This window comes from Mustela lutreola, chromosome 13 (assembly GCF_030435805.1).
Source record: "Mustela lutreola isolate mMusLut2 chromosome 13, mMusLut2.pri, whole genome shotgun sequence".
In the NCBI taxonomy this organism is placed as follows: Eukaryota; Metazoa; Chordata; class Mammalia; order Carnivora; family Mustelidae; genus Mustela; species Mustela lutreola.
The window spans coordinates 8,503,463-8,526,474 of NC_081302.1; the positions used below are offsets into that span (position 1 = coordinate 8,503,463).

At 41.4% G+C, this 23,012-nt stretch overlaps 1 protein-coding gene across 1 annotated transcript; it reads left to right on the forward strand.

The window, feature by feature from the left end:
- Nucleotides 1–1,143: 1,143 nt before the first annotated feature.
- On the forward strand, nt 1,144–21,460 carry SLC10A2 (solute carrier family 10 member 2). Its single transcript, XM_059144526.1, has 6 exons — nt 1,144–1,739; nt 8,716–8,834; nt 13,040–13,128; nt 14,229–14,404; nt 16,748–16,905; nt 19,250–21,460. The coding sequence occupies exons 1-6, from the start codon at nt 1,363–1,365 to the stop codon at nt 19,375–19,377; spliced, it is 1,047 nt and encodes a 348-aa protein (XP_059000509.1). The 5' UTR covers nt 1,144–1,362; the 3' UTR covers nt 19,378–21,460.
- The last annotated feature ends 1,552 nt before the right edge of the window (nt 21,461–23,012 follow it).

Consider the following 23,012-nt stretch of genomic DNA (forward strand, 5'->3'; position numbering starts at 1 on the left):
ACAAGATCCCTGGACGATTCATGTGTTTTGAGAAGTTGGGTTCTCAGGTACTTCTCCTAATTTTCACCAAGCCAGACTGAGTTTCGCAGGGTCCAGCTGTCAGCTGGGGGACATTGACTAAAGCACTTCATTTCCTGACCCTCAAGTCCTCATCTGTAAAACGGGCACGCTCATCCTACTTGATTTAACATGATTAATGTAAACCAATTAGAATTCGTCCTATAAACTGAGAATCCTGATTGAAATATTCGGTTTTATTCTTACGCTGCATCTTGGCTGAATAATTGGATTATAACTCCTGAGAACAAGAACAATCTCTCCTCTACCTTTTTTTTTTTTAATCTTCTTTACATACCGAGTACAGTTTTCTGCCTACAATGAGGTTTACTATTGGACATTTACAAAAATCAACCTCCCTTGGAACCTCCAACCACTGCCCCCACCACAAATAAAAAATCTGATTTCAATTCCTGACTCCAAGCACAAAGAGCTCCTGTCACTCTGACCTAATTCTCTGAGGTTCATCCCTCTAAATAATTGTATTGTCTCTATCTCAAACAGCACTCTGTTACCATGACGACACACACATAATCGCTTGTGTAATTGAGGGTGACTCCACTAGTCAGCCCCCTCCCCACCACACAAGACAGAAAACATTCTACGCTCCTGCATGTTCCTCTACCATAGGTTTGCTCCAAGACCCTACGTGTTTCTCAAACTTACATATACTTTATGAACACTATAGACCAGTAGGAGCAGACTGATTGATACGGTAGGAAGACGATTTGGGGGTGGAAACTGGAGGTCTGGGTCCCAATTCAGAGCCTGACACTAATTTGCAATTTAACTTGGCATAGGACACTTGACTTTTCAAGACCCAGCGCCACCCCCCATTCAAAGAATGGTGAGTGAACAAGGTACTGGCTTAACCCTCCAATGTTCTGTCATTTCCTGAGTGGTTTCTCAGTGTCACTTAACTGACATTATTCAACAAACCTTCCCAGCATTAAACATTAACACTGCTTTTTTTCTACGGCATGGCTCATTATCATGCCAATAAATGATTAATTACAATTCTCCAACCGGACCAATGACTTGGCAGGAACTGTATGATTCATAACTTGTGCTGTGTCGTAATGTTACCTCTGAAAACTGACATGCTAGCATTTATTGTTTTTTATTGCCTCTCCCAGGTGGCTTCTGAAAGAGAAAACCAAGTGACACATGTTTAAGAAGGGTTTAAAAGTTTGATGTGCTTGGATTAGGCATTATTTATCTAGTGAGAAGCAGAAGATTGGTGCTTCTGCGGGCTTCTGCGGGCTTCTGCGGACTTCTGTGACCATCTGAGCAGCAAATCCAGCAATGAATAATTCAACGGGCTGTCCGGCCAGTGCAACTGTGTGCAATGGCACGTCCTGTGTGGTAACTAAGAAAAACTTCAATGACATTCTCAGTGTGGTACTGAGTACTGTCTTGACCGTCCTTTTGGCTATGGTGATGTTCTCCATGGGATGTAACGTGGAAATCAAGAAATTCCTAGGACACATAAAGCGGCCGTGGGGCATCTGTGTCGGCTTCCTCTGTCAGTTTGGAATCATGCCCCTCACAGGATTCATCCTATCAGTGGCCTTCGACATCCTCCCTCTCCAAGCCGTGGTGGTACTCATCATGGGATGCTGTCCCGGAGGAACCGCCTCCAATATCTTGGCCTATTGGGTTGATGGCGACATGGACTTGAGGTAAGATATCTAAAGCTCTGCATACTGCGATCATATTATGAATTAATCTTTTCAGAAGCCTATGTCACTGTGATGTCCGTCTGATCTGCCACTGATCTAGGGTACAACTGAGGAATTAAACAGAAGAGACTAAATGGATTCGCTCGCCTTCCTGTACAACTGCTTAGCTGTTGGAATTTGGGGGTTATACTTTGTACTTGTGCTTTTTAATCTAACTCAGCCCACAGCTGTTTATCTTTGGGAAATGATCCAGAGTTTTTCAAAAAAGAGATTCTTTCTGAGCCACACGTGTACCTGAAAAAGTTTTCCTTGTTGGTACCAGCAAAACAAAACAAAACAGCTTTTCTCTGTGGTGATGAGAAGCTCTGAGCGCAATCATGAAATCAAATTGTTCATTAAACAGTAGAATCTGTGCTGAGACAATGGTCAACTCCACAAATCAAGCCAGATCTTTGAAGAAGCGTTTTCCTGGTATAAAGCCTAAGGAAGAATTTGTACATTTGCCTCATTCTGCTGGCATTTAAAGAAAGAAAAGAAAGGGAAAAAAAAAAAAAAAACCCTACAGCAGCTTTTTTTTTAATTATGCTTACCTTACTATAAAATAGACAGAAAATGGTTTCTCTGCTTCCCACAGAGTAATCTAAATTGCAATGTTTGCCCAATTCTTCCCGTGCCAGTCTGAACTAGCACTGAGGAAAAAAAAAAAAAAAAAAAAAAAAAAAACTAATGGAAGTAAGACGAAGCATTAATGTGATGAGACCAAGAAAGTTAGTGCTTTAAGTTCAATAGAGAAATGTCTTTTTCCTTCCCTGACAATTCCTCATTTCCTGGGAAAGGTATGCATTTCTGCAAAGCAGCCAGGAGTTAATGTAACGAGTGCTTATTAAATACTATACGGTAGGTAATCAGCTCTGTTAATCACCAGCTACTCTACTCAGAAGAGAGAAGCTTAAAGTATAGAAATGTAACCGCTGCAAAGTGTACAACTGTATTCCATGTTAATCCGGTGCCTACTGAGCAAATGGGAGCCTCCGTCTCATCCCAGCTGGGGCTGATCCTCCCAACGCTTCAGAAAAGCCACACAAACGATGTGTCTGCACTTCACGTATTTTTCACTTAAGGAAATACCATATCCTCCTTGCAAGAGATTTTTTTTTCCCCCTAAGGAAGTCCTGTAAAGAACAAAGGATGGCAACTGTTCAGGTTTAGTTAATCTGTGAACCACCACATAGCAATACGGTCCTTTTAGACTTCACCTTAGTTTGTTCTGAAACTGTTCTTCAAGTCTCAAAGCCAGCACCCACGACAGCGAGTGAGCTGAATTGAATATGGGACTTTGACACCCGCTGACCAGCTTTTCCATAATATTTGTAACTCTTGAGCAAAACGAGAGAGTCTTCTACCTCAGGATAATGCCACATGTGTAATCGTTTTTGTAAGATGGAAAAGTATGCACGATGCTGGGTTATTTGGCTGTTGAAACAGATTTCTTTCTGCAGGCTACAACTGTAGGGACCTAATCTAAAAGCTCCAACTTACACTTTTCTGTGGTCTTAAGGAAATCTTACTGGTCTTGAAACAGATGATTATGTAATCCTACCTACCTTATATAACAACTCCTCAAAAAAATAAAAATATGTTTTTTAAAAAACCCAACCAAAATAGAATATGAAACCTCGGGAGAAAACGTCCAGCTGAATCAGTGTATACGAAAGGTGCAACAAGTCAGAATTATCCCTGAATGGGACATACGACATTGGAATTTTTAATTTTCGTTCTAGAAAATGTGTACTCCACAGAACCCCCTTGTCTTGCAATAACAAAATAACACCAATGGCTCTCCAGGCCAGCAGTCACCTTGCCGGCAACTCGACCTATCCAGAACTCAAACAAGACCCAGGAAAAGACTCTACACAGCCAAAATAAATCCAGCTTAATCTGACAAATGTTCCTTACACAGGACCTTCTTCATCCCCTAGTCCTAGAGCTCTATCATGCTATTTCCCAGCACTGAAATAAGTGAAATAAGTGAAAATAAGAGGTGGGAGCAGGGAACGAGGCGCCAGAGGGGAAGGCCTATGTCCCACAGCAGCAAGTGACCCAGAAAGCCTGACCTCCAGAGAGAAGACCAAAAAATGCCTGCAAAGTGATGAAGACAACTCACAAGACACAGGAGCCTCTGCATCACTTCATCTAGAGCCCAGCGGCTCTATAAACACAACCATCCGGAGGACATTGCTATATTTTAGCAGAGCACATCATGATGCCTATCATGACGGCTCATGATCATTGAAAGGAGTTCAATCATGCCACTACATAAGATGATGACCTTATGCATCGTACATGTTAAAGGAAAAGCCGTTCAAATATTTCTTTAAAGCAAATTAAGAGATTATCACCTCAGCGATTGGGAAACAGTTTTCCAACACCTTCCATTCTTTTGGAGTCGATTCTGTCCTCTGAGAACTTCACCTTCTCCACTTAAACTGGGAACTCCGGCAATGGCGACCAAGATAGGATTGTTGAGACCAACAGGTATCTGTACCGCCTCCTAGTTGCTCGGACAGATACCACACAGTGCCACAAAACTATTCCATCTATAGCAACTTTCCTGGTTGTGGTTTCTGGGGGATGAAACCAAATCATCTCCCCCCAGAGCCTCCTGTTCCCCCCTCCCACCCCTAAGTCCATCGCCCCTCCCCCGTTGCCCCCTCGCACTCCCACTCCCATCCCCTGTCCCCACTGTCCCCCCTTCACACCCTTGTCTCCTCCTCATCCCTCCTCATCTGAACCTAGGACGCCATTACATTTTGCAACCTGTAGTGAAAAAGAATAAACATCAACAACACAACAACAGCAAAAGCAGACGGCCATCCCTAACGAAATTATGGACCGCACTCATTGAAGTAGAGCAAGTGATATTTCAGCTCCTTCTCAGATCTCTCCAGCCTAGAAAATTGTTGCAAGAATCTCATTAGCGTACAGGTATTTTTACCAGTTCTAGCTGGGCTATGGGTATCCTATGCGCAAAATGTTTCTGGGAGAATGAAGGTGACATTTTCAGGTGAATCTGCTGGGGGCAGGACCCAGAGTTCAGGGGACACAGAGACATCTGTCTCCTTTGTGCCTGCTGTATTCCCAGAGATCCCCCATTTTCAAGCCTCCTTTCTGAGCAATGACCTCAGCCACACCATGCAAGGACTTTTTCCTCTATTTTCCCTTTTTTGACTTCATCTTTGTAGAATCCCTGCTCATGCGTCCTTTCCTCCACTGCCCCCAATTCCTTCACTGCCATCTGTTAGCTACGCTCCCTTTAGCTATTTTCTAATATTAATACTTTCTAGATTTTTCTTCCACGTCTTTTGTTCTCTGACTAAAGACTGTTGCATTTTTTCATCTTCCAGATCAGTTTTCATGGTTAATTCAGTTGTTCAAGATCAAGATAAGCCACATTTCTGACTTATCATAAATGTGAAGCAATCTCTCCCATTGAGACCACATAGATGTCCAGCTCCTCTCTACTCTGAGCTAACCTAACAGTATTCGACTTTTTCTGTTTTTCCTGATAACCAAACTTTATTTCTCTCATGTAGCATTTATTTTTATTTTACTAGTCAGCATTGACCAGGCACTGTTAGGAGTCATGCACAGTACCAGTATTCCATATACATTGGTGTACTCAACCCTCAAGACAATCCTCTTGAGATAATACTATGATTTTCTGCCCTTGACAGATGATAAAATTAAGGCTCATAACCTTCACCAAAGTCACAAAGGCAGTACATGTCAAAATTATAATTTGGATCCAGACTTATCCAGTTATCCCTATCCAGACTCTTAACCTCTGTTCAACATTGTTTCTATCACTTACCACATCCCCAATTTCTAGCACTATCTGTATACACTTTGATTTTTCAAATTTGGTGTTTCACTTCAAATATGATAACAGTCTTGGCTTTCCTCATCACTAACGTCACCAAATTCCTCAACACTTACTGAATTCTCATTTATTGTTTTTATTTCTAAAAAGAAAACCTTTAATAGAGCTAAACCCAAAAATTAAAGACAAGAGATATTTTTGCTTTTCTTATGTTTTTCCTCATTCCAATAAAAATTCATGGTAGTATTTCTATGTTGACACCTATGCTTCTTATAAAACTTCAGATTCCATTCAAGTAAGATGATTTTTTTCTTTTGCTAATCTATCCCCCTATATTGCTCCCTAAAACTATTACCTTTAAATTGTTTTTCATCTCATTTTGAGTGGCTTGATATTGTTCTCATATTAGTTTAAATGGCATCAACTTCTGGGCCATCTAGTCTCCTGTACCTCTGCAATGCCTCACGGTCAAGGTGGCCCACCAAAGCTAGACCATTCCGTTCGCCAACTGTTGACTTGTCCTTCCTCATGTTCTTTAAGAAACTATTCTTGCTAGGGCACCTGGGTGGCTCAGTGGATTAAGCCACTGCCTTTAGCTCAGGTCATGATCTCAGGGTCCTGGGATCAAGTCCCGAATCGGGCTCTCTGCTCTGCAGGGGGCCTGCTTCCCTTCCCCTCTCTCTGCCTGCCTCTCTGCCTACTTGTGATCTCTCTCTGTCAAATAAATAAATAAAATCTTTAAAAAAAAAAAAAAGAATAAATTAATTTAAAAAAAGAGAAACTATTCTTGCTAAACTCAAAACCATGATACAACTTCATAAGTTGTCTTAGCAGTAATTCAAAATTGAAGCTTTCCCACAGAAATTTGAAAGAAAAAAACAAAGAAAGAAAGAGACTGCCTTTGAAATGCTGTTCTCATAGTTTAAAACAAAAAAACTCTTGGCCCCCTTTTGGCTCTCTGATCCCGGTAGAAAACACTTCCTTTCGTGCACCCCTCTCCTGTCCTCTTCTCTCTGGAAAGTACACTAGACTCTGAGATAAAAGGAATGTCATCATGGCCCTAACCTTAAATCCATTCTAATTTGTTTTTTAAATAAAAGATAAAAAAAGAGGGCTCTTAGGTGGCTCAGTCGTAAAGCATCTGCCTTTGACTCAGGTCTTGATCCCAGGATCCTGGGATCGAGCCTGCTTCAGGCTTCCTGCGCCCCGGGAAGCCTGCTTCTCCCTCTCTCACTACCCCTGCTTGTGTTCTCTGTCTTGCTGTGTCTCTCTCTGTCACAAACAAAATCTTTAAAAAATAAGTAAATAAAAATAAAAAAGATAATGTCAAAGGAAGGGAGAGAGTTTATAAACTCCAGTATTTTAATTATAAGTAGGACTGTTCCTGAAAAGTATTGTTCTGGTTTTGGATTCTGCCTTAGCATCCCTTTTTTGTATCTCAATTAAGTTAACCTGTCACCATAAATAGATGGAACTTCTTGGAAATGTTTTACGTGCATCCCTAGCATTGGTTGGTGTTATATTATTTTAGCTGCACTAAGACTAGTACTTTTTTTTCCTAAAATCTTTAAACACATTTTAAGTGAGATCATCTACAGTTTTTTTTTAATGGTTATTAAGAAAGTTAAGCCCCGATAAACATTATTGCCACAACGCTTATTTTCATGCCAAAACTGTTTCATACGTTAAAATGAAATTCCTTACCTCCAGCTGTTTCCTTTAACACTTGTGTAGTGTGGTTGTTGGTGTTTGTGGGGGGCAGGGGAATGGGAGGGCACAGGTGATAAAAATAATTTCACATTTTCCTTCAAGTCCACATATAATATCTTTAAGAAATTACTACACTGATAGTCTCCAATGCTACAACTTTTGGAGAAAGAACTTTCAGAAAATTTCTCCAGTTTCCTGATTCTGTATTATGCCAGAACCCCCCACCCCACACACACACACACATGCATACACACAATGGCTGGATGGCTGGACACACACACACACACACATGCACACACACACACACATGCACACACACACATGCATACACACAATGGCTGGATGGCTACACAGTAACTGAATTTTAATAAAAGCCTTGCATTACTCTAAGTACTGGACTCATTGGGTCATTAGTCCTCACAGCCTATGAGGTGGCGACAATTTTATCTTCATTTCACAGATAAGGAAGCTGGCAAAAGGAAGTCAAGTAAATTACCCAAAGAATAGAGTGTAGTAAGTGGCCACGCCTGCTTCCTACCCAGAGTGTCTGGCTTTAATGTCGGCCCAGACATTTAACAGCTCAGTATCCCAGGAAGAGAATGTGCCTCTGGGCTCATGGCCCTTAGACGGGACCAGGAAGACCCACTGCCCAAACACCTCTCTTCGGTCCACTGTCACGTTGCTGAAAATAGCCCCATTCCACGTATTCTTCCATGTCAAAAGCCAAAGTCCGCTTACCCAGCCAGGTCCACTCACTGAAACCCAGATGCTCTCAGGAGGAACAGTACCAAACCCTAGTTCTTCTGGACACACGTTTGGTAAATTTCTTAGTGGAAAATAGAATCCAGGCCTCCCCTGCCTGCTCAGTTCCTCTTTCTTTCTCAGGTCACAGGCATTGGGAAAATAATGTCTGCTTTCAAAAAAGACACCGAGGCTCCCTCTCTTGGGTATGTGTTCTCCTCCAAAGGTCCAGGGAGACCCAACTCGTCTCAGTTCAGGCAAACACAGCAAAGCCCCTAAAGTCTTGGCTGGTATAGATGTGTTTGCTCTTCTCTGGAGGACCAAACGGTGGAGTGTCCAAGCACTTTGCACCTTTCTAAATAATAAATTAAAGCAGCCATTAGCTATCTTCTCTGATCCTTGAGAACCCATGGGGAGGGAGGAATGACCCAAGACAAACTAGAAAAACAAATCCAGATCTCAGCATTTTACCCAAGGCTGGGACCTGCACAGAGATGGGCGCATGTCTGTGTCCATCCATCAGCCTGGATGCTGCTGCTGTCGGAGCATCTTTTGTGGGACTTCCTAATCCCAAATTGCACCATGAAGCAAGCTCTCGCCGTAGAAAGCCCAGGTGGACGAATCAACCTGCCCATTTCCTTTCAGCATCAGCATGACCACATGCTCCACGCTGCTTGCCCTGGGAATGATGCCGCTGTGCCTCTTTATCTATACCAAAATGTGGGTCAACTCTGGGACGATCGTCATTCCCTTTAATAACATAGGTAAGTAAGTCATGAATATCCCCCTCCTATTCTGTTTATCTTCAGGCCAGGCTCAGCCCCTGCTTGCACCAGCCCTATTGCGATTTCATTACAACTCACGCCGCATTTCAATGCAAGTTGGCAGAATCCAACGCCAAACCTTGACCCCACAGGAAAACTTGCTTTTCCTCCATCGAAATCATCAGGTAGAGGGGCTGACTGAAGACTTCGCTGTCTGGACCTCAGGAAGCCAAGATGGCTGGGACACAAGAGGCTCTGTCCTTTATGTAACCCATAGTACAATTAGCTCGTGGGAACATGAGTTTGCTCCCAGACATTCAGATCGAAGAAATATTAAAAAAAAAAAAATCTACCAATGATTTGAAATTAGGGCACTTAGTAAGCAATCATGAGTGTGGCACTTGGAAACTACCAGATGAGACATACTGTAGATCACACTTGACTGTGAGCCACTGTGAAGAGGGAAAGGTGACTGGCGTTTACCATAGCGCAGGAGTCAAGTCTGCTAGTCATGACCCTGTCTCCACTCATGTTGCTCCCAGATGTTTACCCCCACCCCAAAGGGGCTGTTGTTCTGTTTCTGGGACAGCGGATGACAGTGGGAAATTAAGTCATTTGTGTAACATGGGATCCAGGGTAAGATGAACTACTTCCCAGCCCTCCCAAACTAGGCATTTCTCACAGAGCTATAGTCATAAAAGATGAGATACAGGTGAGATCGTACATATCACCAGGTACGCGGCACACTGCACAGTCATTATTCAGCTGACCGGCCGCCTCGGGAGGTGTGGGTGTTCACTGAAGGGAGCTTCGTGTAAACGAAGCTAAGTCATGACTCAGAAGGATGTTTGTAAAGGAATTCCTGTTGGCATGGGAAGCTGGACAGCTGTGTCGAAAATCCTTTGTTTCTACAAAAGATTGTTTCCATGATAAAAATGGGATTGGGGCCTACACAACTGAATTTGAGCAAACTTTGAAAATGCTAATCAGGGATGACCTGTATTGGCACATCTTCCTCAGTATGGGATTTCTCTGCACAAGGTCCTTTTACTGACCTGGGCAACTCCATCATACCAGATATAATCACCCACAAACAGGTTTTAGGGTGACCCTGCAGAATCAGTCACCTCCTAGGCCTCATGCTCCTTAACTCTCAGTCCACTCCCCAGGAGGGCATCTTCCTTCAACTCAAACAATGTAGACTGTTTTCATGGTGTACATTGTAGGTCTCCCAAAGAACCTGTCTGCTGAGTAAGGACCTTAATTCTGTATTACTTATTGTTTTAAAAAATACTTTAAGCTTGGGGTAACGGGGTATCTCAGTAGTTAAGTGTCTGCCTTCGGCTGGGGTCATGATCCCAGGGTCTGCTCAGTACGAAGCCTGCTTCTCCCTCTCCCATTCCCCCTGCTCATGTTCCCTCTCTCACTGTTTCCCTCTGTCAAATATATAAATATGTGTCTCTCTGTGCCAAATAAATAAATAAAATCTTTTTAAAAATACTTTAAGCTTTAAAATATTCTCCTCTAGATATCCATTCCCATCTGGAAAACATTCCAGGGTAATATTGAATAACTTGAACTATAGTATGAATGACTTATACCACACCCTTTAATGTGAATAAATTTTGAAAGGACGAAAACATAAGAAAGAGTAATTAGCACCTCAGTGGAGGTAAAAGTCATCAGAGAAGAGGTCAGAACAAAAAGAAAAGAAAAGAGGAAAAAAAAAGAAAAGAAGAGGAAAATATTAAAATAATAATGATGATGATGATGAATTTGAAGAAACAAAAATATTAACTCTGCTTATTCACCATTTTGTCCAGGCTTGCTTTCCAACTTAACCTTCCTGCTATTGGTTTGTCTAGACCTTTAAGAAAACAAGCAACCTGATTACTTCACAAGTTGTTCTCAACACTTTCTAGAGAAGAGAGCTAAGGCCCAGGGTAAAGGTTTCATTTGTCCCAGATGAGCAAGGAGCTGGAAGTGCCCCTGGGCTGCGCATGCTCTCTGTGCGCAGGACCCCAAACCCAGGCCCCCCACGATGCCCACTCGCTCTGAAGGGAAAACACCCTTGCTAAGCTCTCCTATGGGTGCGTGGAGGTGGAGGAGGGCAGCCCCACAGTTGGCGCCGCTGAAAAGAGCTGCCACCGGTTGCCATTCCTGCCTCCCCCTCCGCGGTCTCTTGGACGGTGTCCAGCGCCGTGCACTGTGCACCTGCCTCATCACCTAATTCCCCCAGCAGCAGCGGAAGCTAGACATAACTCTGCCCACTTCACAAATGGGGGAAATCAGAGCGCAGAGGGGCTGGGCGGTTTGCACCCTCCCCACGGCCTGTAGGGTTCTACTCTGAGCTAACCTGGCTCCACGACCCCACTATGACTGTCCGCCTCTCACTTTTATCCACCTTTCCTTCCTCCTATATGTGCTCTGTAAACTCAATCAAGGCTGAGTTATGGTTCAGGTGGTGCAACCACCAGCCGTGGTTTCCGGTGGAACTGGACAGGCCTTTTTGGGGCCGGGGGTTGGGGGGCGGTGTGCAGGCACTTAAAGAAGAGGGAAAACAGCCCTGAGAAAGAAAGAGAATCTTTACCCCACTGGGGAGTCAAGAGTCACACCAACCCACCTCTTCAGGTGGGAGCCGCATACTCTGAGTGCAAGGAAGGGCAAAGAGTGTCTTTTCTGGTCAACTTCTAGTCCCGGAAAAACTGTCCCGCGCCTCCTTTGTTGAGGAGAGGAAACACGATTTGGGCAGGTGGTCCTGCTTGCAGGCTTATCCTATAGCCTTAGGCTGGAGATCCTATAGCCTCAGGGAGGAGATAAAGGCTCAGCATGAGGGGCCCGACCATGGTGAGGCAGGGGGAGAGGGTCGTTCCCCTCACAGAGCCAACACATTTAAAGTACACAGTACCCAAACCTGACCACACTGACATTCCAAGCACAGCATTTGCACCAATTTAAGTTACCACACTACAAGCAATGCATATCAAGATGGTTGTAATTTAAGGCCTACAAACTTCACACAATTTAGAGAATAGTCTGGACACCCCAGGGAAGAAGTCTCCTTCCTCCCAAAGGGGATTTTTCTGGGAGCTCTCACAAGCCTATGTACCAACAACTCTTCCATATCCTGTATTCCACCATTTTCTCCCCATGTGTCCCCCCCATCTTCCTTTTTTCCTGCCGCAGGTACTCCTGGCCATGCCTTGATCCCTTTGAGTAAGTTCTGGGAAAAAGTAACTGCTGACCTTTGTATTGCCAGGAAGACCAGAACGCTACAAAGAAATTATGTTTTCATCACTGTTGTGTTCATTTTAAATTCATATTTACAGCCCTGCAATCTAGAATCCATTTTCGAGTCCTCATTGAATCTACTCCAATGCTAAGTAAAAACCACTTTCGAAATTTCGTTATTCCGTTCCACTTTCCCCTACTGCTTTAAAAGGATATTTGAAAAAGAAACAGCCCATCAGAAGTTCGAAGTTGTTGGTACTATATTATATAAAAGCAGTGATTGGACCAATGAGTGTTAAGTAACATGGAGGAACAAACCACATGTCATGGGAACAGCAGTAAATCTAACACAGAGAAATTGAAGTACGACTCTTTTATCTGGCTGGGTGAGCACGTTCCTGCAAAGAATTATAATTACTTGAGAGGTCGCCAAATATATTATCTCACAGAAAATTTAAAGCACGCTTTTTCAACCTCTTCTCTCACCTCTCTGCCGTAGATTTGAATAACCGAGCTGAGTCTGAGCCAGAAGTCATTAGTCCATGGAATGCCTGGAGAATTTTGAACTTTTTGTTTTATCTCTACTATGGGGAAGTAACAGGGAGATGTATAATATCTGTGTGTACCCCACAAACATCAACATATACACAAAGTTTAAAGAGGTATTTTTCCTAGGATATAAAGATCCAAAGAGCAAAGAAGCCAAGATTCCAATAAATTGAAACTAAAAAAGTATCAGTATAAAGAGCACCAAAAAGGATTTATACCATCCCTATTATCAAGGCTGTATCGGCAGTATGAAATTATTCACTGACGTGAGTAAAGACGGAGAGTTTATTGTTGTTTTGCTTGAGTCTGTTTTGGGTGTTCAAGAAAGGAGACCGACCAAGCTTTCTTCAAGCAGCTACTCTTTTCTTTTCCTCTGTCCTGTGCTCTGTGTTCTGCTGATGAAATGTCTCCTCTGTCATATTTAGGTACATCTTTGGTCGCTCTTGTTGTTCCTGTTTCCATTGGAATATTTGTTAATCACAAATGGCCCCATAAAGCCAAGATCATACTTAAGGTAAGTGCTCCATGCCATAGGTTGAAAAATCAAATGCTCCACAGTGTGAATTCCAAATTGGTTCTGGTGAATTCTAAATCAGTTTTCTCATCATATTATAATCCTCCATCTAGGGGGACTTGATGTTGTTAGATATGCCATCCACTCTTCTAGAATGCCTTTCCTGATCCCACTACAGGGCAGAATTCTATGCCCACTTTGAGATACTCAACTCAAATACTGTCTCCTGATTTTACTCTACCTTGTACTCGCATGGCACTTGGCTCTGATCTCTGTTCTGTGGTTCTGTATTATAAAATAGATCAAGAAAGCTGTTTGAAAATAGATCATCTGTTTCTTATCTCTGAATCCATATGGCCAGTTCAGCACCTGGCAACTGGTAGATGTTAGTACCCATTAGTAATCAGTAACCATGCATTCCCCTTCACCTGCTGTATTCTACCTAGGTGAGATGGATATGGATAAGATAAAGACACAGAGGATATAAATATATTAATATAATATATTAATACAGATAAAGGTATAGATAGATGTAGATGCAGGCATACATATATCCCATTGATCAGGAGACAAAATAAGCTAGCCAGTGTTCTTTGTTCCTCTGGACCAAAAAAAAAAAATTATAATCTCAATTTTTTTTTTAATGTGAAAAGGAGAAAACAGTAATAACAGTAGTTTGTTTGCATATGCTCTTTTACGTTTTGTAGAGTTTTATATCCCTTGTCTCACTATCATCATCATGAAAAGTATCTAGGGCAACATTTTATCTTCAGCTACAGATAAAGAAAGCAGGACTAGTAGAAGTTGTATGACTTACCAAAGGAAGGAGAGCAGGAGGAGTTGAATCTGGAGGCCAGGTCTTCCAGTTCTTGCTGACTTGGCTTTCTTCCTCTCCAACAAGGATCATTTCCAAGCTAGAACGTCTTCTTCAGGCTAATGGAGCATGGACATTAGAGGTCTTGATATTTTCTAAAAAATGAGAACATAGGACAAACACCGCAGTTTCTGGTGAGCTGACCACAGTCATCAGGAGGGGAATACACTACACAGTGACTTCACAGTGACTACAGCTGTTGGGTCTGCTTGTGTCTTACTTCCAGATCGGGTCCATCACAGGCGCAATCCTTATTGTGCTCATAGCTGTCGTTGGAGGAATCCTATACCAGAGTGCCTGGATCATCGCTCCCAAACTGTGGATCATAGGAATGCTATTTCCTTTGGCCGGATACTCTCTAGGGTTTTTACTGGCTAGAGTATCTGGTCAACCCTGGCACAGGTATGGTGTTTTGGTAAATCAGACTGGAAATTTTCTTCTGTAAGAGTTGTAGTATGCATTTGTTGGGGCTGCTGTAAGGAAGTACCCCAGACAGGGTGGTTTAAACAACAGAAGTCTACTTTCACTTAGTATTGGAGGTCAGAAGTCCAAAGATCAGCAAGCCAGAAGGATGGTTCCTTCTGAGGGCTGTGAGGGGAAATCTGTCCCAGGCCTGTCTCCATGGCTTATAGATGGCTGCTTTCACATTGTCTTTCTTCTATGAATGTTTCTGTATTCAAATGTCACATTATGATAAGGACACCAGTCGTACTGGATTAGGGCCCACCCTCATTACTTTACCTTAACTAAGCATATCTGTGATAACTATATTTCCAAATAAGTCCACATTCTGAGGTCCTGGGCATTAGGACTTCAGCATATCCATTTGGGAGGAAACAATTCAACCCATAACAGCTGTAAATACTGCTAAAAATTCGAAATTTTTCACCCTTAATAACATTCACCCCATTTCCGACTATGTCATGATATAGACTCATTCATTTCTAAATTGTATAAGCCCCCCAGAAAGAAAATACTGACAGCCTCTCTGTTGCTCAAATGCTTGGGGACCATTCCCCACACAATGAAGATTGACCCCTTCAATGACTCACACTCTTATTTTCCAAACAGAGTAACTTCAGCAAAAGCACTCAGGCTGGCCTTGTCACTCACAAGGGCTCCTCCAGCCAGTGGCAGGATGGACTCACCATCCCAAGGCACTGATGTTAGAACTGGGGTTAGCATGTATGAGTCTGGTCCCAAGTAGAAACCTTTCTTCTCCTACCAGCCCGTCTGACTCCATGGGCAGAAAAAAAAGCAGGTGTCAGCGTCAGGGCATGTATGAGGCTAGGAGATGCTCAGGACTCGGTAGTGGAGAGTGTTACATATATGCCATCAAGCCGACCTGGGCCTACCACTTACTGACCTTGGGACCTCAGGACAGGCATTCACTCTTCCTCTGACTTTTCTCATCTGCAGAATGGGGCAATAACATCTACCCGGCAGACTTTTTTTTTTTTTTTAGTCAAGATTTAGTCAGAAAAACAATATCAACTTAAAATTGAAAGAACTCTAACAAATACTCTATCTTGAGTGTTTTCTCAGCTCCTGCTCTGTGCTCTGCACAGTTACCAAGGGCATAATCAAAAAGAGTGAAATGAGCCCACTTTGAATTTATGGAACACTAATATAAATGATCCTGCTCTTTTCATATCTGTATTTTTAATTTTTAAATGTCTGCTTTAAATGTATATGTATTATTCAAAATGTAATTTTATTTATATTGAATATATTACCTACTAATAAAGATTATGCCATAATATAAAGTCTTTATATATAAGTATATATACATACATATACACACATATATACAGATACAAAGATATACACAGATATATAATATATAGACACAAATATAGATCTATTCCACTGCTCAGGGGACTAAATAAGCAAGTCAGTGTTCTTTGTTTGTCTGGACAAAAAAAAAAAAAAAATTATCTTTAAATCTTTTTTAATGAGAAAACAGTAACAACAATGGTTTTATTTGCATATGCTTTTTTAACTTTTGTAGAGTTTTATATCCATTTTCTCAATATCATAACAACCATAAAAGGTGAGTAGGGTGGGCACAGTTGGGTGGCTCCGTTGGGTAAGCATCCCACTCTTGATTTCGGTTCAGGTAATTGATCTCAGGGTCCTGGGATTGAGCCCACATGGGGACTCCTGCTCTGCAGCTAGTCTACTTGTCTCCCTCTCCTTCTGCCTCTCTCCCGCGCACTCTCATGCGCACTCTCTCTCTGTCAAAAGGAAGGGTAAATCTTTAAAAAGAAGAAAAGGTAACTAGAGCCAGATATTATCTATGTATATAGAGAGAATATTTATATAGTATACAATAATATATATTAAGAAGTTATATATCTATGTAGTTTAAGTAAAAGTACATGTTGAATAAATATATACATTCAAAGCAGGTATGAATATATACACATATATGTACTTGTTCTCCTTATGTCTGCCTTTTTTTGAGAGAGAGAGAGAGCACACACGCAAGTGTGCAAAGGGGAAAGCGGGGCAGGAACGGAGAAAGAGGGAGAGAATCTCCAGCAGTCTCCACAACCAGCGCGGAGCCCTACGGGGCTCAGTATCCGACCCTGAGATCATGACCTGAACTGAAATCAAGAGTTGTGGGCTTAACCAACGGAGCCACCCAGGCGCTCCCACATTATATCTGCTTCCAGTGTTATTCAATAACAAAGTAAAAACTACTGACAACAAAAGGGTAACTCCTCTTAACGTGTCTCATAGGTGCCGGACAGTTGCTTTGGAAACAGGGATGCAGAACACTCAGCTGTGCTCCACCATCGTGCAGCTCTCCTTCACCCAGGAGGAACTCAACCTCGTGTTTACCTTCCCACTCATCTACAGCATCTTCCAGCTTGCCTTCGCAGCAATATTCCTAGGAAGTAAGGAGTAATGCGAATCACGTGTTGCTGATGATGTTCCTCTTTGAGAAAGCCTCAGGGAGCTAAGATGGCATTTTTTTTTAAATAATATTTTGTGGCAGTGAATGTCATAAGTTAAACTCCTTTCTGGTGGAAAAAAAAAAAAAAGGATGGGAAAAGCTACCTATAATATTACCATGACGTCCCAAGAAGATTGCAATTTTATCAGAAGGCTCTAGTAAAGAGTATTTATTTATTTTTATATATTTTATGTAATTTTTATATATTTTATGTATTTTTATATTTATATACTCTATACAGTTATTACTTTTAAATGATGAGTAATAGAGGTCAATTCTCTCCATCAGCTTTCTTTTTCTCAATAATTAGGGAGACATATTAACCTGTTAGGAGAATTTTATTGTGTCTTTCTACATGCTTCCAGAAACCCAAGCTGGGCATTTTTTCCAGATCATCATCTTGATATGCTTTGTAAATATAGGCTATTATCCAAAACAGTGGTATACAAGGGATATTTATCAGGCTAAGTTAAACTGGAAGATAGATATGAGTGCGTGTTCATGTGTGCCTACACTGTGTAATGTCCATATAATTGAAACAGTCAAAGCAAACACATCCTTTTTTCAAGTCCTAGGGATAACTAACCTGGTTTTTCATTTTCCTCTACTGTAGTTTCCAGCTCTAGTCCTTAGCACCTGCTACCTGTTGCCTTCACCTAGTTAAAGCTTGCCTTGCATTTTCTTCTCCAGGGACTGATATGTTTAACCTCTATTTTTAAGCTCTACTTTTTTTTTTCTAAATAAAGAGACTGATACCTTAAGCTCATTGATTTTTAAGGAGGGTTATATAGTGAAGGTGAAAGACACAAATAATGACAGTGTTAAGTTGTAGAATGTCCAGTGGTCCAGTGTTGTTTGTGTCTGGTTTGGCTTTGTTCTTCACTCCAATAGGTATTGCACTTGCCCGTAGGCACTAACTCTTCTCTGTGCTACTGTCCAGAACACTATTCTCAAAGCAGAGCTTTCCTTCTCATATAAGACTCTCTGGGTCCATTCGGAAACTTTCCACTGATCTATCACTCACACAGGAGACAGAAGTCCATGGTCTAATAACCTTGTTGTCATGTATGATAGACATACATCCAATTCGGTACACCTTGAGATTTTTCCGAATAATTCGCTAATGATGTCTACCAGAAAGCCAGAGAAAGCAGACTGGTTGATAGAACAATTCAGTGAATTTGCTCGTTGAATAACTAACTCAAAAGAGACTCATAAATAAGCCAAAGGAATGATGGGAAGGAAGGTACTGGTATTGGCCTTATACTTTCCCACATTTTTATCAGTAAAAATAAAGATGAGGAAGTCATCATTATTAATTATATGCAGTGCCTGGAAACATATTCTGGTAAAAGGATTAGAAGCTTTAATTTTTCTGGAACAAGGGAAAGAGGAATGGAAGGGACAGAGGGAGGCAGGAAGGAAGGACAGAAGGAAGGAAGGAAGGACAGAAGGCAGGAAGGGGAAGGGGAGGAAAGGAAGAAGGAAAGAAGAGAATAAACAATTTGGTTAAATAAAATAAGTGGTGTGTGTTGAAGAAGTCCCAGCTGAAAACAATTTATAATAAAACTGCTGGACTATTTTAATGAACCACAAGCTCAGTTCAATAGACTCAATAGCTCAGTGGCTTCAAAATTAATATATTGCTAAAGGGACCAGTAAGGAGACATGGATTGTGACATATTAAGATCTCTGAAGCAGATCCTTGTCTCTCTCAGCTGTGTATCATGAGAGGGAACATTTCCTGAGCAGTGACTACTCTCCCAGGGCCATACTAGGCGTCTTACTGTTTTATTTTTTTTTTGAAGGTTCACAATTATCCTCTGAGATAGACAATATTAGTATACCTATTGTAAGTGTGAAGTTCCAATAAATAATACTTTCTCTCCCTCTGTTGACTTTGGAACTAATTGAGAAGTAGAAGAAAAATCAGCTGTGTAGATTAAAAAATAGTACTCTTATTACAGATAAAACTTATATAGAAAATATGGCTCAAAATTGCGACCACATGGGCTGATTCACGCCTTTCCACCACCCCACTCATGGGCACGTTGCACGTGTATACACACATACACTGCTCACCTTCCCTTGCCAGGAAATACAACCATCCCTCCCACCATGGCTGGCTGTGGAACTAAAGAACGTCTTCCACTTTCTCTAAGCAACATGCAACCTACAGAAAGTGCAAGCTGATTTTGAGCCACAGATTGTAATCACTGCCCAAAAAAAAAGCTTTTAGCTAATTGTTATGAAACTCCACTAACCTCCTGTGTATTACTTTCTAGCGTATGTGGCATACAAGAAATATCATGGAAAAAATAATGTAGAATTTTCAGAGAGCAAAGAAAACGAAATGGTCTCCGGGTCATCGCTCCATAAGGTGAATGAAGGATTTCAACCAGATGGAAGGTAGACATCGCCTGGACAAAAGAGAAAAACTCAAAAGTACATGCTTCTGTTAACAAGATTTGTTGGTTTTGATGGGATATTTGGCAGGAAAAAGTTAAAGTGAAAATTTAAATTCCCGTTGAATCCATACACTGGTTTTGGTACCGAGTGACTGGTGGTTCAAATCCTTAATGTGACAAATATTTGTATATATACACACACACACACACACACACACACATACATATATATATACTGTCTTTGAAATATGCCCAAGAAATATCCTTGGACCTCCGACTAAAACTGACATTGGTAACACTGTGAACGTCCTAACTCCTGAACAGATTCTTAACCAGAATCTCATAACCTGACTTTTTGTATCTTAATATAGATGCAATGAATTGTTGTTATTATTATAAAATGATCAAGATTTTCTTCAGTATTTACGATTGTAAAAAGATTGAAATGAACATCTTCCACTGACATATTAATTACTACTTTGAAAATGTTGTAACCTATTTATTTATATAACTTTGTTGTATAACATGGACAAATGCCTGACTTCCTGTATTAAAAAAAAAAGCCAGTCTTCTCCAGGGACTGCCCAAAAGCAAAAATAAGAGAAAAGAGTTACTAAATAGAATTCAATCACCAAATTAGAATCTGGCCCATACTCATCAGTGACCTTATACATTGGTTGCTCTGTCTCAGGAGTCCAGTGACACCACTAGATTTTTTTAGGAAAAGCAGAATTCTTTCCCATGTCTTAAATTTGGCAAAGAGCTCTTCAAGCCCTAGAAAGGGGCTTCTTCAAGGTTTGCCTGTAGGAGGCAGGTCTATTCAGCTCACGGGAAGACCCCACATTAAGAATCATGGAGCGGGGAGGGGCCAGGAGGCTCAAAGACTGCAGAGATCCTGCAAAAATAAGCCCTACTCTAGTGAGTGAGTTCATTCAGTTCCATGGGAGATGATGGGAAATGCAAGGAAAAACACTGATAATAAAGGCCCACTTGAAATGCATGATAAGGGTGAGTTAGATGTTACCAAAAAAAAAAGAATGAAACCAGGGAGCCACGAGGGAAGTGGGTATTAAACAGTATTTGAAGAAGAGGACATGCCCAGGGCCCAGAAGTCGGGTGGGCCCTGCCCAGCGGGTTGTCTGCGCGCTGTGAGTAGGTGTCACCAGAGGAAGCAGGGGGATTTGATCAACGGCAGCAGGGTTCCGTGTCAAGGGGGAAACAACTGACCGCGTGTTGGATCTAATTGAATTTCTTTTCCTTCATTCTGCAGCAAAAGCGGGCACATTCTTAACTCAGATCACAGTGGTTTAGTTCTGTTTTCCATTTGGACATTTTCCCTGCCTCATAGATTTCCTTTCGAGTGTTTGGGTTCCAAAGGGCCTTTTGCGTTTGGGTGAGGTGAGTTCAGATCCTGCTGGTGTTCCTCAGCATTCAAAGAACACGAAGATCACCTCTGAGCTTTCAATGGAGGGTGAGGGAATATGCTTTTAAAATTGTAACACTTATGCCTTTTTATAGGAGGGTCACATTTACAATTGAATAAAGCTCCTATATTTTTTTTTCATCATTAGACAAATATATTAAAAGGGACTAAAGATTTTTATTAAAGGCCAGCAGGGGAGACATGGTACAGATTTTCCATTAGGCAGTTTCAAAGAATACACTTCCGAGGGTGCATAAGAAAGACACTGGTCTGTCTGTTAAGTACCTCCTGTGCTTTCCTCATCAAACAGAAAACAGGCAGGTGTACTGAAGCCACACAGTGAATTCAGATGATCATTTCAACATACCCAGAGTCGAGGGTTTGGATGCCAGCAGCTGAAGCAAGCAGGCTTTTCCTCCCTATAGGATCCAGATATGTGAGGCAAAACTTGGCTTTCTTTCATGGAATGGTATCTTGTGAGTTGTGGTTTTTTTCCTGATATGCTCAAGGGAAGAAAAATAGCTGAGCTTTGTAAAATGACAGCTCTGTATTTTTAAATGAGTTTGAAAAGCCGGCTAAATTATGTATTTTATTGCCTCTGCGAGTATCATATTAAATGAATATTTTATTTTAAAGGCTTAAATAAATGAAAATAATTTTTGTAATGTTTGGTCTGTGTGAGTCTTTGTGACAACTGTCAAGATTTCTTCAATTGTAGAGGTATAAATAAGGTGGGGTTTCTCTAATCTTAGATTGTTCTCTGAGAAGTGCCTGAAAGAAACTCTTAATTAAATATTCTAATAATTGGGTCTCCCACAGATACAGATTGAGGTTGTCCCCAAGCAAATCATACTGGGGGAACATTAATCAAAGACTTAAAAACAGTGTGACAATGACAACCATTTAAAATAATAATAAAAGTATTTCATGTACTGGTAAATAAGACTACTATCACCTTTTATGAAAATTTTACATTTATATACATAGCATAATGTATAAACATGAATATGAATATATATGGACATGTATATAGCGAGAGAGAGAACATAAGTATTTAGAGAGACACAGAGAAAGAGACTTCAATTATGGTAGCAGTGCATTAAAATCTCTCACCAACTGGATTGAAGAAATTCTGGATATGAGCCTCATCTGACTCCTCAAAGACATCACTCTGGTTGTCCCTCTAGGAAACTTAACTCCCTTCCAGCAGGAAACAATTTATCTTTCTTGGAATATTTGACAACCCATTGCCTCTCAAGTGTTTGCCTCTTCAAAAACCACATTAGTGTAGCACGAGAGTCTTTATACTATGTTATGGATACTCCCGGGAGTTCTTGAAATTGTCCAAGGGTATGCAGGCATGGATAGGGAATCAGTTTCCATTTCTTCAATTTCCATATGTGTGCTTTCCCCAAACTCCCCTGCTTGAGATGCCCCAGGGCTGTACTTGCCCTAGGTTCCCCCTCTCCACCTCCCCTTTCTTGGCAGGGCTCTCCCCTTGAAAGGAAAATCCTACTCTAGCCACCCCTCATCTACCTATGGTGGAGAGGCCCAGGGGAAAAGACAAGACTCAAGCACCAGCTAAAGGAATAATTCAAAATAATAGTGTCTGTGAAAGGCTTCTTATCTTTTTAATTGATTACATACATATCTATTTAAGACTTTAGGAACAAAGTTTTTTTTCATTTTGTTTTGTTTTGTTTTGTTTTTCATTACTTTTCAGTGTACTAGAATTCATTGCTTATGCACAACACCCAGCGCTCCATGCAATACGTGCCCTCCACAATACCCACAGCCAGGCTGGCCCAACTTCCCAGCCCCCGCCCCTTCAAAACCCTCAGGTTGTTTTGCAGAGTCCATAGTCTCTCATGGTTCACCTCCCCTTCCAATTTCCCTCAACTCCCTTCTCCTCTCTAACTCCCCAGGTCCTCCATGCTATTTATTATGCTCTACAAATAAATAAAACCATATGATAATTGACTCTCTCTCTGCTTGACTTATTTCACTCAGCATAATCTCTTCCAGTCCCGTCCATGTTGCTACAAAAGTTGGGTATTCATCCTTTCTGATGGAGGCATAATACTCCATAATGTATATGGACCACATCTTCCTTATCCATTCGTCCATTGAAGGGCATCTTGGTTCTTTCCACAGTTTGGCGACCGTGGCCATTGCTGCTATAAACATTGGGGTACAGATGGCCCTTCTTTTCACTAC